Source organism: Carcharhinus amblyrhynchos, chromosome 11, assembly GCF_965287045.1.
Source record: "Carcharhinus amblyrhynchos chromosome 11, sCarAmb.v2.hapA, whole genome shotgun sequence".
Classification (NCBI taxonomy): Eukaryota; Metazoa; Chordata; class Chondrichthyes; order Carcharhiniformes; family Carcharhinidae; genus Carcharhinus; species Carcharhinus amblyrhynchos.
The window spans coordinates 45,296,910-45,312,492 of NC_137334.1; the positions used below are offsets into that span (position 1 = coordinate 45,296,910).

At 37.1% G+C, this 15,583-nt stretch overlaps 1 protein-coding gene across 1 annotated transcript in view; it reads left to right on the forward strand.

Moving 5' to 3' along the window:
- Nucleotides 1–15,583, forward strand: part of dnah9l (dynein, axonemal, heavy polypeptide 9 like) — a 443,144-nt gene that overhangs the window by 307,328 nt on the left and 120,233 nt on the right. The window contains exons 54-59 of the mRNA XM_080198977.1: nucleotides 2,050–2,211; nucleotides 4,506–4,739; nucleotides 5,160–5,306; nucleotides 5,904–6,017; nucleotides 6,107–6,250; nucleotides 8,481–8,663. Coding sequence (XP_080055103.1) covers nucleotides 2,050–2,211; nucleotides 4,506–4,739; nucleotides 5,160–5,306; nucleotides 5,904–6,017; nucleotides 6,107–6,250; nucleotides 8,481–8,663 — 984 coding nt within the window. The remainder of the gene's footprint in view (nucleotides 1–2,049; nucleotides 2,212–4,505; nucleotides 4,740–5,159; nucleotides 5,307–5,903; nucleotides 6,018–6,106; nucleotides 6,251–8,480; nucleotides 8,664–15,583) is intronic.

Sequence of the window (15,583 nt, forward strand, 5' to 3'; positions counted from 1 at the left end):
CATAGCATTGCCTGCAGCCAACAATTTCTACTCCTCTTTACATCTGTAAACAGATGTTTTTGAAATCCCCCTTGAATGGTCTCCCTCCAAGCTTAGCATCTGGTGTCAAGTCTTTGGCCTGCCCTATGTCATGGTATCCTAAGGCCACCCCTTGCAGGATAAGCCATGACCGGTACAATGAAAATATTTAGGCTTGCAATGTGCATGTAGTTTCTATCTGGTAGCTGTGGTCCTTGATTGTTTGATCATCCTGTCCTTTTCACATGCTTCTGTCGGGAACAGATTGCAATTCAGACTAACTTCACTGAAGCACCAATACTTAATAGATTCTGTTCTGAATGTGCACCTTTCGTAAATAGCGCTCATTGGGCATTTGACTCTCAAAACCAGTACTTAGCTGAGCCTTGTTCTCCATGGCTTGAGCATGTAATTAATAGGATGCCCCTTCAATTAGCCGAGAATAATGGTGCTGAACTCCTCCCACGTGTCTTGAGACCCCTCCCACATTTTTTAAACTTGTTTTACCAACTGCATTATTAGTCACTGAAGGTGAACCTAACACTCATTGCTTATGTGTATTCTAAGATTCTGTCACCACCCACCAAGCTCCTCCCAGCCCCTGCCATAGTCATCACCTCCTAATTCCTATTCTCCCTGTCACTTTCCAGCCTTCCCTCACTACCCTTGACACCAACATTATCCACGCTGATATCCCTTTCTTCCCCAATCTCTTTAATACAAATGTCCACATGCCCTTTGTCGACCTGACCCTTCCCTTTCCTGAGTTCACATGCATTCTTTTTGAGATCCTCCGCCCCACATAAGAACGTCCAATACCCACTCCACAGTTGTTCTGTTGTGGAACTACAGAATCTAGATGCTGCCCTGCATGTAACTGTGCCTGCATGCAAGTGATGTGAGCAGAACTCTGGAAATCAGAACCAAGGCCTTCACCTGGTGCAACCATTTCTGTAGACTTTGCCAACCTTAACTTACTGGAGAAACCTATAAACACTTCATGAACAGTCAGTAGAAAACAGTGAGCAACTAATCTGAAAGTAGCTGTCATTAAGAATGAAAATTAGCTACTGTGTTCAGGCTGAAAATGACAACACTACAATCAAGTCAGTAACCGATATCATGATCTGTCAACTCTTCTGAGAACTCTTCTCACTGACGGTACATAGTCCCAATGCCCATGCTAATGTCATCACCAAATGCCAGCACCAGAAATGTGTACATACATCGTGGACACACTAGCACTGAAAATACAAGTGCTATGCACACAAATTCTGTGGCCCAATTAAAATGAGCAACTTGTGATTTTTTGGAATCTAATTTTGAATCAAATATTGTATTTGGGTGTGCATCACATCCTAATATTGCAAAACACAAGCAATATTGACGTTTTCCTCAGCTTTTTCAAATATGTGATGTAAAATTTTGGAAAGACAAACAATTTGGCATCTTTGAAAGTTTTAAACCCAGATGTTTCCCATTATATTTCTCTCTGCGATGTTTGCTGTCTCAATGACTGCTTTATTACAGAGTTGGAATTGAATCCAAGGCTACTTAAAAGTCCTAAGGACATCTTTTTATTAAGTTTTCCATCAACCTATTTTCCATTATAAATGGTGGCAGTTTCCACAGGGGATCATCTATTCATCTGTTGTAACTTTATTGGAAGAGCCTCACAATCTCAGAAAAATGGTATAAATAATTTTTCTTTGGTTTCTGCAGTGCTTCCTCAAAGTTACAGGAGAGAACTAGTGAAAATTCATTATTCTGGAAAGCATACCTATACAGCTAATCTGTTAATACGGCAGTTGCGGAGGATACTACGTGGTCACATCAATTCTGTTTTTAATCCTGTATCATTAATATTGACATTTACATCTCTCCTCACTGCATCTTTCCCTAAGGTCTCTTCACCATGCAAGACACTATTCTAATCATTATTTGAATGTATGAAATGCCTGACTACAGCCTCAATAACTTCATACCAATTTCTATAACACATAATTTTGATTGTAAACATATACTTTTTAGGTTGTTCTGTGCTTCTCCCCAGTGGGCTTTGTTCTTCGGATGAGGGCAAGGAAATTTCCAGCTGTGGTGAACTGCACAGCCATTGATTGGTTTCACCCATGGCCCCAGACAGCATTGGAATCTGTAAGCCATAGTTCCATTGAAAAAATTGATGGACTGGAGGTAAACTTACTTTGTGTGTGCAATGTTGTGCAAAATTGTGTTTGCAGTTTGTCACCTACAGAATCATTTAACTATTAAATTAAAAACTGATTTTGTCCCTCTTCCTAACATTGTAGATCCAATGAATGATAAATAAATCAACAGCTGATATTTTGTTCCCAAAGAAGAACAAATAGCACCTTGCATTGATATAATGAAATGATCCTGATGCCATTACTAATTGTTGGGTTCAAACTCCAGTTCATGCATTTTACCGGCACCCTAAATGAAATTTTATTTTTAAACTTCACGAGTTTATTTATTTTAATGGTGCACCAACAATTTAAAGCATTTATCAAAATATGCAACTAACAACCAACAATTTTGCAAAATGGATTTTTTGTAAAATTAGTATACCAATACCCACTGTTCAGATTTTTTCCTGGTAGAGCAAAAGAGTTAACAGATTAGTCTATGTGCATTATAGAAACTGATAATAAAATATTTCAGTTATTAATTTCATTGGGAATTAATCTTTTGTATTTATAACTAAATGCTCATACCAAGGTGACACCTCAGGATGCTTCTGCTCGTGTAATAAATCTTAATATGGCTTCATTTCATATAAATGCAATTAATTGCAATCTTCCTCTCTGCTGTTTCACACACACAATTTAAAAGTTCAACCTCTGAAAATCCTTTTTGTAGCCTAGGCCTCTTGTCTTAAACGCAGTGAAAATCTAAGTTTTTATATTAAATACTTAGACTCATTTGTGCACTTAGAGATTCCAAAGAAATCTCAGCGCTCTTGTACATTGATTATGCACCATGCAGAGTTTTATGCTGTGCTGAATTTTATACTTACATTCCTAAGAAATGTAAAAGCTTATTTTCTTTAGCGAAGTTGCATGTTTGTTAACTTTATTTGCATTCCAATAAGGTAATTTAAATTTATTGCTAGTCAGGCTTAAATTGACCCCATATTTTTTAATAAGTCAAGAAGAGTGACAGTTAATTTATCTAAAACAGGAGCATATTGTCCCAGAACATATTGGACCTGGAGGCATGTATTAAAGAGTTTTTTAAACACTTTTTTTAAACACTTGTAATACAGTGTGCATTAGTGTGAAAACTGACTTTAGAATATCCCATTAATGACGCAGTGATCAGTTACCAATGGAAATAAATAATTCATGATGAAGGAAATTACTCTAATTAGCAAGCAGTTGAAGTCCTTTGATAAAACCCAGCTCTAATTCCGTGAAGGGCAGGAAGTGCTGTCATCAGTCAGCCCTGAAAAGATTAGCATCTATTATGAATGAGGTTAGGCACCCTAGTGAAGCCATGTGTGTCCTGGAGACAAACTTAATATGTTAAAAAACGGGACATAGTTAGTCTCACCAACACACCATGACTCCTGCTGAGCCATTGTGTATAGGTACAAGCACACAGCCACAGTCTGATCATTCTTTTCCTGTCCATCATTCTGACAACTGTGAAAATACATTTTCCATGCAAAGTAGAAATAGGGCAAAAAGTATTTGTATAACAGCATGGCATGTCAAAGAGTTTGTTTGATTCTTCAAATGAGATCTTTGAAATGAAGCTTCTTATTCCAGAAGTATTGTGTTTTTAGTATTGGAATGCAAAATGTACATTTGCAGTAAAAATACATTTCACACAATTTTCCTTGAAGTAGATGAAACATTTATATTTTTGCCATTATCTATAAGAGATATATTCTGCTAGTTTGTGTAATTTTCATCTTTGTTTTGTGGTAGTATATGTGTCAAGTTTAAAGTTTTATAATGTAGTTTGGTTTTATAAATTCCAGTTCTGAAACCCTAAACTTTTGTAGTGGGCCATCAATTTACAATGTATTGATAGTGCAGGCGAAATATTTGCTAACACGTTGTTCAGCCATAAGATATCTGTTGAAACAATATCTTTCCCCTGCACTCAGAATTAAGGATTAGATAAATGTTAATATATTTTGGAATTGTTTCATGTAATTTCCATTAAAAATACCTAATATAGTAATGATTAAGTTAAGTATATTTATAAATGCAAATACATACACATTTCGTTGTTACTTCAAGCACATCTTCTCAGTCAGACAGCTATTTTTTGATGTTTTATTAGTTCATACAATTAACTTTTATTCTGATCAAATTTAGCTAATATTTGCAGTGCTGTAAGAAAAGACTAACATAAAAAGTATTAGTATATTTCTAAATATTATAATGTAGTCTGTAGGTGCTGATGTATGGCATTTTACAGTTATAATAAATATTTCCCTATCATTTTGCCTCTAGCCTGAAGTGAAATTTTCTATTGGTCAATTTATTGCTCATGCACACATCTGTGTGAATGAAGTTAGTGTGAAGTATCAGCAAAACGAGAAACATTATAACTATACCACCCCAAAAAGCTTCCTGGAGCAAATTAAATTGTACCAAAACCTGCTGACTAAGAAAAAAAAAGAACTAATGCAAAAGAAGGAGCGACTGGAGAATGGTCTTCAAAAACTACTAACTACAGCTTCACAAGTGAGTATTTAAAACAAAATTGTCATGGACATAATTGCACAAGTGAATGGATGAGAAAAAGGTATGCTTTGTATTTACAATATTTAACAGGGATTAAGTAATAAACCGTGTTTTATATGGCCAAACAAAAAGTAAAATCCAATATTGTTTATCACTGGTAGTATTTCTCATGTGTATTTCTCTCATTGGGCTTGCAGAGAAATGTATAACTTTGAATACAGCCATAGAGGACTGAAAATAATGAAAATGTTTCAACCAATACACAAAGGAATGTTTTACAGTTCCCAAATACCAACTGCTTTTAACTTTTTGACCCCAAAGATAATGGATTGTATTATTATATAATAAAATTTAAAATTCAGTTATCGTAGTCTGCTTTTCATGTTTTAAATAGTGCATGTCTTGCTTTTAATTATCTAGGTAGAAGTTCTGAAGGCAAAGCTAGCTGTTCAAGAGATGGAACTTCACCAAAGGAACAAAGACGCTGAGGCACTGATCACCAAAATAGGGCAGCAGACTGAGAAGCTGAATCAAGAGAAAGCTATTGCAGATGCTGAAGAGCAAAGGGTACATGCATGACTAAAAACAGTTTGTCCACCAGAACCTGCAAGAATATAGCTATATAGAAACTAAAAGTTGCTGAGATTTTGACCATAGTTCATAAAAATTGCATACATCTATAACTTGTTATTATTAAAATGGTTTCCAGCCAGAATTGTTTTAAAGTATAAGAAAAATGCCTGTCATGGGTGACGATCGAACTGCCTGCCAAAATACAAGAGTAAAAATGTTTAAGATTATACTAATTGATCAATTCTTTTGAATTGTTGTTTAAAGGCACTTCCATAAATCACCTATTATTTCCATTGGAGTAATATTTAAAATCATATTTTGAAGATTTGCATTTTTAAAAACTAATATGAGAATTAAAAACTATATAATGCAAAGTTATAATAAAATCTTTTTAGTCAGATAAATTGAACCCATTTGGCAGATTTACAATGTTATTCTAAGGCATTATAAAAGAAAAGTAACAAAAGCTATTCTATGATTTTTTTAAAAGTGACTCCAATAACTTGTACTACAAAGAAGTTTAACTTTAAACAAAATATGATGAACAACAATATACTCTCTAATTGCTTCATTGACAAAGCATTGTTGCAGGTAACTGATATTCGAACTGAAGTGTCAAAGCAACAGCAGCAATCTGAAGAAGACCTTGCTAAAGCTGAGCCTGCACTTCATGCTGCAAATGCTGCCTTGAACACCTTAAACAGGGTATGAAGATCGAGCTGTGATATTTGCAAGATGTGAGTTATTCACATTTTTGTAAAATAATAAAACAGTTTTTCTTTTTGTATTTATAGTCAAACTTGACAGAATTACGAACTTTTCCAAATCCACCTAAAATCGTTACCAATGTTACTGCTGCCATTCAGGTGCTTTTAGCCCCTAATGGGAAAATTCCAAAAGATCGAAGTTGGAAAACAGCTAAGATATTGTTAAGCAAGGTAATATTAATTGAATAATTGCATGTCCAAGTTGAGACCATTAAATCAATTTTTTAATCAAGACTTTCTTTGTGACTTAAGTGTGATTACTTGTAAAAATAGAATAAGCAATTCAGCATTTTTAAACTTGCACAGGAGTTCAACATGTTATTCATTTTCTTTTAATCTGTGTTGCATTTTTAATCAGATTTTCATGTTGCAACAAAGAATTTGGTTGCGAATATAATGCCTGCCAAAAATGCTTCTACCTGTGTTATACATTTATTTTATTAATGAAATATGAATCACGAGTGGATTTATAGTAGTATTGTTGAGAAGTAATTCACTGATTTTATTTTTTTCATTATACAGCAAAAATGTAAAATTCAGATCACATATTTATTTCCGCTGATAAGGCCTGCAACCTTAATATGTGAAGAAAATTTACTAAATATCACATTGAAAAATCTTTGGTCTGGAAACAAAATCATTAACAGACAAATTATTCTGTGCAGTCATAATCACAGAATTTTATAATTGATTCTCTTCACACCATAGGGATGCTGATAATTGATTCTGCATAAGATGACTAGCATATTGATTTATGTTTTCATGAAAATATGAGTTAGCATGTTATAACAGAACTGCTTGGTACAAAATAAAATTTCTGAACATTCTATATTTTAGACTTCATATTTGATTCTTTATAATGTCAAGTTCATATATGCAATATCTAATTGAACAAAATCCCTGGTAATGTCTTAATATAGGTGAAATCCTACTGAATATTCATTTGCTTTTTTCATTGTCAGTGATAGTATGGTCAGTAATTATATGTTTTATTTATTCATACTTTCTGCACGTTAAAGGATTTGATTTCAGAATTTTATTTAAAATCAGATTAAATTTCAAGCTTAAGAATGTGAATCTGGCAGTTTCATCTCCATGCATACATACTGAGCTCTGCTAAAACATATAATTCTGGTTTGTATCTAATTTGAAGTTAACAGATATAGTGCTAACCAATTTTTTCAAATGATGCAGTACATGGGGTGCACCCACCACCCCCCTCCCACCCCCTCACTTCATCAATATGTATGGACAATGTCTCATTGTCACACTTTTGTCTAGTATCATCTTTCTATTCAATCTATTGAAATATACAATTTTAGGTGTCCTAGGAACAACATTTAACACAATTTTCAAACCATCAAATACAAATAAAACCTGCAAGGGTTGTTACTAAAATACTTATATGGTTAACAAATATCAGACTTAACGCATTTTAATTTAATCAATTTGATTTACATTTCTGTCTAACAATGTAGTTCTGTATGCTTATCCCTGGGGCTAGGTTTTGAAACACATCTGTAATCATTTTTTATTGTAATTACTCATTCCCATCATTAACAATAATTATTTTTGATCCAGCCTTATTAAGTAGAGTAAACATCAGTACTATATCCCTGAAAAGTGAAATACACAGCATGTCTTTGTGTTATATCCCTACAACTGAAAGAAATTAAAACAAAAACAGACATCATTAAGTCAAAATTAAAATTACAGCAAATAGAATTTACTTTTTTGACTAGCAACCTTAAACTGCAGTTGTTTTGCAGAGCCTCAGCCCGACCCTCAAGAGTTTGATGCACATTTGAAAAGCCAAGCCATCCTGTTGGCTCCACCTCACAAAGCATTGCAATGAACCCATGACAAAGGAATCCTTGCCATTCATGCTTACATCACCATTCAAAAGCTCCATTCACCACACTGCTTTTTAAAATTGTTAGGACAGCATTATATGAGCATTACTTGTCTTACAGCAACAAAACTGCCAAAAGTTAATTTACGAAGTTCTCTTGAGGAGGTACCTCAAGACTGCATATAAATGGCCTTGTATCAGGATCGTATAGGCTGTGGTTTTATGACTCAATGCACTCAGGAGTCAGATACGAAATCGAACATAATCTGCAATTTTATATTAATGAGCACTTTGCGTTGACTATGGTACTATAATGGTGGCCTTATTTGCTGGAAATCTAGCTGCATTGACAATAATAGGTTAACATTTTTAAAACAACTAAAGGCAGTCTTAAAAGGCTTTCACCATGTTCAAAATTGTTACAAATTTCAGAAAACAAATGCTTATTTCCATTGCTTTATTTAGTATTCTGCGTGTGTTTTTGGACGGAGGACAGGGAAAATTAAGTTAATTTTATACCATTCAAATGATTTTTAAATTTTGTTTTAGGTGGATGATTTCCTCCAGGCAATTGTTAACTTTGATAAAGAGCATATCCCTGAAGTTATTATCAAAACTATAAAGGAAGACTATCTCAAAGATACTGAGTTCAATCCAGAGTTTGTGCGAACAAAGTCATCAGTTGCTGCTGGACTCTGTGCTTGGGTTATAAACATTATTAAATTCCATGAGGTAGGGAACTTGAAAGCCAATTTCCAGTTTTCACCAAAATCTGTTCTCTCAATTTTTTGACTTTGATTGAATCTGATTGTGAGTTTTAATACATTTTTTATTGAAATAAGGGCTGGGGTTTGCGGTTAAGGGGAAGTCCCACTGTCAAGACTGCAAACAAGAAATCCCCACGTTGGAGGGCAGTGAGACTCAGAATAAAAAGTTGCTGGTGGCAGCCAAATTAAAGGCCATTACCATAGCTGGTGTTGTATTAAGGACATTGGACTGCCCTCAACAATAAAGCGGGCCATTCACACCTGCCACTGCTGCCAGCAAAAATGGAGAATTTGGTGTTTAGCCAAATCACCAGTCAGTGCAGCGGGATCAGAGGACTCTAGCTGCAGGTGCGGTCAGGGAATCCGGCCCAGGATGTTTCAGTTGCAGGGTGTCTCTGTAGAGGGACAAGCGTGGTTGGTGAAAGCCAGGGCCAGCCACTGACAATTGGGATGTGGGATTGTCTGAGTGGATATACAGTGCATTTGTCACAGGAGCTATCATTGCCACCATTGATTCCCATAAAGAAAGCCCCCTTCATTCCCCCTGAAACCTCCATCGGAATTTACTGGGAGGTTGCTCATTTTTATTGGGCAGTCTGCCCATGTAGCACCTGGCTCACCCAACATGAGAAACATGTCTGTAGAGGTAGAAAATGGCCTTTAGTTGACCAACTTTCCTGTATGTGTCAATGTAGTATGGCAAAGTAGACTTGAATCTCCCTGACACCTTCCCTGCTGTTTTGCTAGCCCCTGGGACTTCCAGCCTGTCACCAATGGCCCAGGAAAATTCAGACCATTGGCTCCAGAGTTTGCATATATTCACCACCTGTCAGTATCTCCTCCCTAGTTAATGGGACCTGGTGTGTTACTTCAATGTTGCAGTGTTCACAACCACTTTTATGGGTGAATGATTAACAGTTGCTACACTGATGACTTGCTCTCCACCTTCCTCCTCTAAATTCAGATATTTGCATCTTAAAATGCAACCTTTAATTGGGTGAGCTGAGGGAAGATTCCAGATAGAAAATAAATGTAATTAAAATAGTTAATTGTGATCATGTCACAGTGCCTTTCAGTGAGTTAATTTTACATTTGCTGAAGTAACAGCAACTCTAATTTATTCGATCAACTGGCGTTGAACTTGTGTTTTATCAGAAGGAAGAAATAATTGCAGATTCTACAGAAGTGTCTAGGTAATATTTTTTAGTTACAAATGACATAACAATAAAATAAGCATCTTAAAAAGCGATTGGCCTAGATTTTACAGTCAGTCCAGCAATGATCAAATTCATTACACTTGCAGTCCATAGTTGTTTCGGAGCTGTTATATGGCGATATATAATCATAAGAAATCTGATATAGCATTGTGCTCTTCACAGGCAATCTGGGATATATGTAAATGTGTGCCTCCTCAACCAATCAAATTTAAGAATCCTTACTAAGACATATGGGCAGGAATTTTATTTCAGCAGACCGTCTGGCAGCAGGGTCTGGGAGTTGGACAGGGCGGGCAGGGAGGAGAGTTGCGGGAGGTGGGTGAGGGCAGCAGTTAATCAGGAACTCATTAGTTTCAGCAGCTTTGCTGTAGATGTTTAACGCAGCCACAGCATTTCTGGGGTTCTGACAAAGTAAAGCCTATTGACTCTCAGTAGAAGCCTCAAAGGAATCCCAGTATGGAGTCAGAATGACTACATTCTGCATTTTCTCTGAAGGCTGTAAGAAGAGGAGTGATAGCAGGAAGAGTTGGGAAAGTTGTGTTACATCCCTCCATTGCCACATCTTTGTACTGGTTCTCTAACCCATGGAGGTGCTGCTGAAGTATAAGGATCAGAAGATCTGCAGACAGAATGAAGAGACCAGCCATACCAACCAAACAGATGTGGCTGGAGGTATCAGAAGTTGAGACCAGCAGGGATGTGGTTCCTCGCAGCTGGATTCAGCCAGTTGAGACCCTCACTTCTTTATTCATTCATTCATGGGTCATGACCATCACTAGCTGATCAGCATTTATTGTCCATTCCTATTTGCCCTTGGAGGGCAGTTGAGAATCAATTACAATGATGGTGGGTTTCCAGAGTCACATGTAGGTCAGACCAAATAAGGACAGTAGATTTCCTTCCCCTAAAGAATATTAGTGAACCAGATGGGTTTTTCCGACAATTGACAATGGTTTCATGGTCATCGGTTGATACTTAATTCCAGATTTTTTTAAAATTGAATTCAAATTACACCATCTGCCATGGCAGGATTCAAACCCAGATCCCCAGAGTATTAGCTGAGTTTCTGGATTGATAGTCAAGAGATAATACCACTTGGCCATCACCTCCGTTTAACTGGTCAATTAAAGACCGGCTAAAGGGCCTTATCCTATTGCTGCTGGTATTAACTCACCTGGAGCTGGGCCTCTCGCCATGCAGCATGTATGACAGCTGCTATTCTGGAGGCAGCTTGTCACATCCAGGAGGGATATTCCTTGATCAGAGGGACTCAGTGCCTGATCAAGGGATTGGATATTGGACAGAGCATTGCCTGCTGGGAGCCAAACCCCTGCAGTTGCTGTTGACCCACCGCATCGTCTCTCCGTGATACCCACTGCACAAAATCCACCCCCTGCCCACATCCCTTATTATATCATACACCCACGTTTCTTCATCCTTGGTTGTTTCGTGATCCTGGGATTTGGTTATGGGGGAGAGGTGGCGTGCTGTTCCAGCAACAGCCACAGCTTCCTTCATTCATAGCTCTGCTAAGCACAAGAGCTGCCACCCCTCACTATCTCTGGGTGCTTGATTCCAGAGGAAGCCTTGCCGTTGCCTGATTGGTAGGTAGTTTGGCAGGACCATCCTGAAAAGAGGCAGAGCGGTTCTCTTGCCTGCTCTTCAGTCAGCTGACAAAACCCCCCGACATTGCAACAAGAATCTGCTCTAGGATAAGAAAAGACACATGAGAACTAGCGTTAATGGAATGCAAACGGGTGAATAGTTAAGTTTTGAATGTAATACAATGAGTGTTTTGAATAAAATTATTATGAAAAGGTTTCTTGTTGGTGGCTTTTATTTCAGGATTTGGGCTAACAGAACATTGTGATAGTCTGCAGCAGATGGATTGAAAGGTTAGGAATTGTGGAACAGTTGTGATGTTAGAATGGTATCAAGGAACTGGGCTCCTGAGAATTCATTCCCAGATAGACCTTCTAGAGCGAAGAGCCTAAAATACTTCCCTTCAGACTCCTCCCCCTCTCCTCCACATGAGTTAATTGCTCAATGTCTGGTGGTAGTGGGTGTTCTGTCATAGTAGTTAGATTGTGCAGGATACAGCAGACTGTGATGAATTTGATGAATACTGGAGGGTGCCCAACTGTGGGGTCCAGCCAGCAGAACAGTTAATCAGATGTCAATGGTTTTTCCTCAAATTTCCTTGTTATTGCACGGCTCTCAGTATTGTTGTACTTTCCGCCCATGGTTGTATGGTGGAAGGGAGTGATTAGCCAGTTCTACAGCAGGTTTCCCTTGTCACCCAACGACCACCCTCTGGAACTTTGAGATGGCCCAGAGATGATGGTAGATATGGCTGACTGTCACAGGATGAAGGCATCATGATAGCAGGCATCCAGCAAGAGGATCATCTCGGCATATATATCAACTGAACATTGCTGGAGTGGAAGTCCTTGTGGTTATGGAACATCTTCCAGTTAACATGTGGAGCTCACATAGACATTGCCTAGTATTGCAGTCTTCACAATTGGGAATGTTGACTGCTTGGTGAATCCACATGCTCTCTCTTCCTTCTTCTGTCTCATCAGTGTGAAGACCATGAAATTTCCATTCCTTCTATACAGGATCTCTGTCACTTCTCTGATACAGTGATGGACAGCAAACTGTATTTTTTTATGATGTCACCTACTCCTAACTGGAAGAACCCTTGGTGTGGAAATTCAGGGTGACAGTGACTTTACTAGTCTTGACAGCAACATCCTTTCCCTGCTGTGCGGCTGCAAGTCAAGTTATGGAAGATGACACTGTTCAGTGGCCACCGCCTTGTTGAAACACAGACACCTCAAACATTGCTCCTTGTTCCTATCAGAAATGGAGAGAAGTATCATGTAAAGATTCTTGGTGGGTAGTACCTTCTATTGAGAGCCATTCTCTTCCCACCTCTGAGCACTGTATTCCCTGTGCTCCATTTCCATTTCATTCTGCAGCACAAGGGGTACTGCAACCATAATCACCAATACTGAAGCAGGCTTTCTTCTGATAGGCCAAACAACTCCTCCACCACCTTGTCAGAACCTAGCCCCATTTTTTGAAAATCCAAGAGGTTAGTTTCTCCAACAACACAACACAGTACTTCCATTAATTCTGAACCAGCAAAACTAAGTCAAAAGCACCTCGCCTTGAAGTTAGACGGCTAGTCCTTTAAATAATGCTAACAGGCATATCCTTTGTGCAACTGAATACTATTTCAGCTGGCAGTGATTGAGAGTTAACTGGACTCTGCAGTCCAAAACGCCAGGTGTGCTCCATGTCAGTATTATGCGCTGTTTGATATCATTATTTGTCACTCAGCATACTTCCCCGCACACATGGCCATCTGCATTGGAAGAAGTCAGTACAAATTGCCGACTTTATTCAGTTCAGGAATTCCATATTACCAGCAACAGTGGTGCTATGGAAGCCCATTTCACATTCTTTATCCCTGTAACCTGTGCGAGATGGAAGTGCTTGATGGTGAAACAGAGTAACAAAAATGTACTTCATTCCCACCACTTAATATGCTTCACCTTGAACTACTAAATTCACTCCAAAATGCATTTTAAAAGTTGTTTTAAAACAACCATTAACCAGCTGTTATTCTATATCTGTTCAATTAATACTAGTGAAATTTAGAATTAATACAGATGTCAATTTTGGTGAAATGCAAGTTATTAAAATTTAGAATTTTTTCTATGAAATCAAGCTGCTAAGATTAGTTTTGATGTGCTATATTTTTAAAAGTGCTTCCAATTTATTTTATTGTTTTGTTAAATAAAATTATTTTGGTCAAATTTCCCTTATCCTTTGACAACTTTATATGAAGTAGTTGCAACTGAACTTCAAAAGGTCAACAAAATGTAATGAACTGTAAAGAGTTGTAAATATTTCCACTTATAAACAATATTGACCAGCAGTTGATATATTATTTAGAATCCGTATAGACCCAGAGAAGGTGTATTACGGTAATATTTAAAATATATATTTTTAACCAAGCAAACATACTTGTTTTAGTCATGATTGAATACTATGCAAGAGAACATATGTCAACTGAACATTTCACTGCTGTCTTGAATGTTATCATGATGTATTTTGCCAGCAGTAGTACATCTATCATAGATGGACTTAAAACTTACACAAAATGTACGTTCTCATTAATGATGAGTGGCTAATTCATCTTACCACAGCATAATTAATGTTTTCTCCACAGAATAATTTTTCATTGTTTGTTGTGATGCAGTTTCAACATTTTTTGGTACCTTTTCTCTATCTGCATGCCTATCACGATGTCATTTCCAAAAGATCTATGTAAGTATTGACCTGGTTGAATGTTTGCTTGCAGTTTGAATATTCCTTTACAAGGTTGACTTGTAACAGCACTTCAGGACACCAGCATTTGTGATCAATCATGTACCAGAACTTTGATAATTGCACATCTTTAAAAAGCATTAAAAATGTGCATAATTAATTATTATCCCGTTATTTTACTGTATATATTTTGTTTTTATCTATTTTAATCATCTAAAGTATGCAGAAATCTAATGGCTTCTCAGTGGTTTCAAATTCCTTTTTTAATGAAGTTACTGATTTTGCTTGGAACTCAGACTCTGTGGCTCTAAAACATATTATCTGTATGCATAAATAATTTAAGAGAAGTTTACAAAAATATTAATGGTATAATTAACAGTCTTGTGGTCCAATGGGTAGTGTTCCTACCTCTAAGCCAGAAGCTACAGATTCAAGTAAAACTTGATGGCCATGGAAGCTGTGTTCATAATGTAGCCAAATAGGTTGGTTGTTAACCTGTAAATTCTTCTAGGATATGGCAAGTAGTAAAAATAAGTGAGTCTCCTGGTCAGCTATGCTTCCATACTTAATGTAAAATGATGCTCTTCAAACTAGCCTTTGGTAACAGGCTAAAGATCTGTCCCAAGCTACAGAAACAGGCATAAGCATGAGCTTTATCTGCCTTGTTTGTCTCCAGATGTGGGAAGAAAATGAAGAAGAAGAAGAATTACACAATAGCAACAGTGTAAAAGTACTAAGGAAGGAAATTGATTTGAATTTTATCCTGAAGGCAGGTAATAGACTTAGCAAATTTCCCTGCATAGCATACCCACCTTAGGAGATTTTCATTCTGGGAACGGTGCTAACTGGAGTCTCACCTTCAGAATGGATGTTTGGGCTCCCAGCCAAGAATGCATAATGAAACTTGTCTGAGAGCCCAGACTTCTATTAGTCTGTTGAAACAGCTGCCAGCAAGGGCAAACATTGCTTCATTGAAGTGGTTTCTCTTGTGATCTGTGATTTATTTCTTAATTGTACAATGTTTAATTACACAAGTTTAAAGGTATCAAGTGCTTATAGTTTCTGCTCTTGATACTTTAAAGAGTTGATGGATTGACACTTTTATAGGATTGTAGTAAAAGCAGTTTTTTGTAAGGAATTTTTGAATGAGTGACTTTTTATAAAGTTTTTCGCACATGAAATTGTTACTGTAGCATTTATTGGTTCCATGTAGGCTGTATACTTGATAAATGGGTGTTGAAGTGCCGTAGGTTGGCCTGATGAGCCAACTATTTGTGGTGGGTGAAAGACCTTTTGACCTTGCTTTCGAAAGGTTTCCTCATCCAGA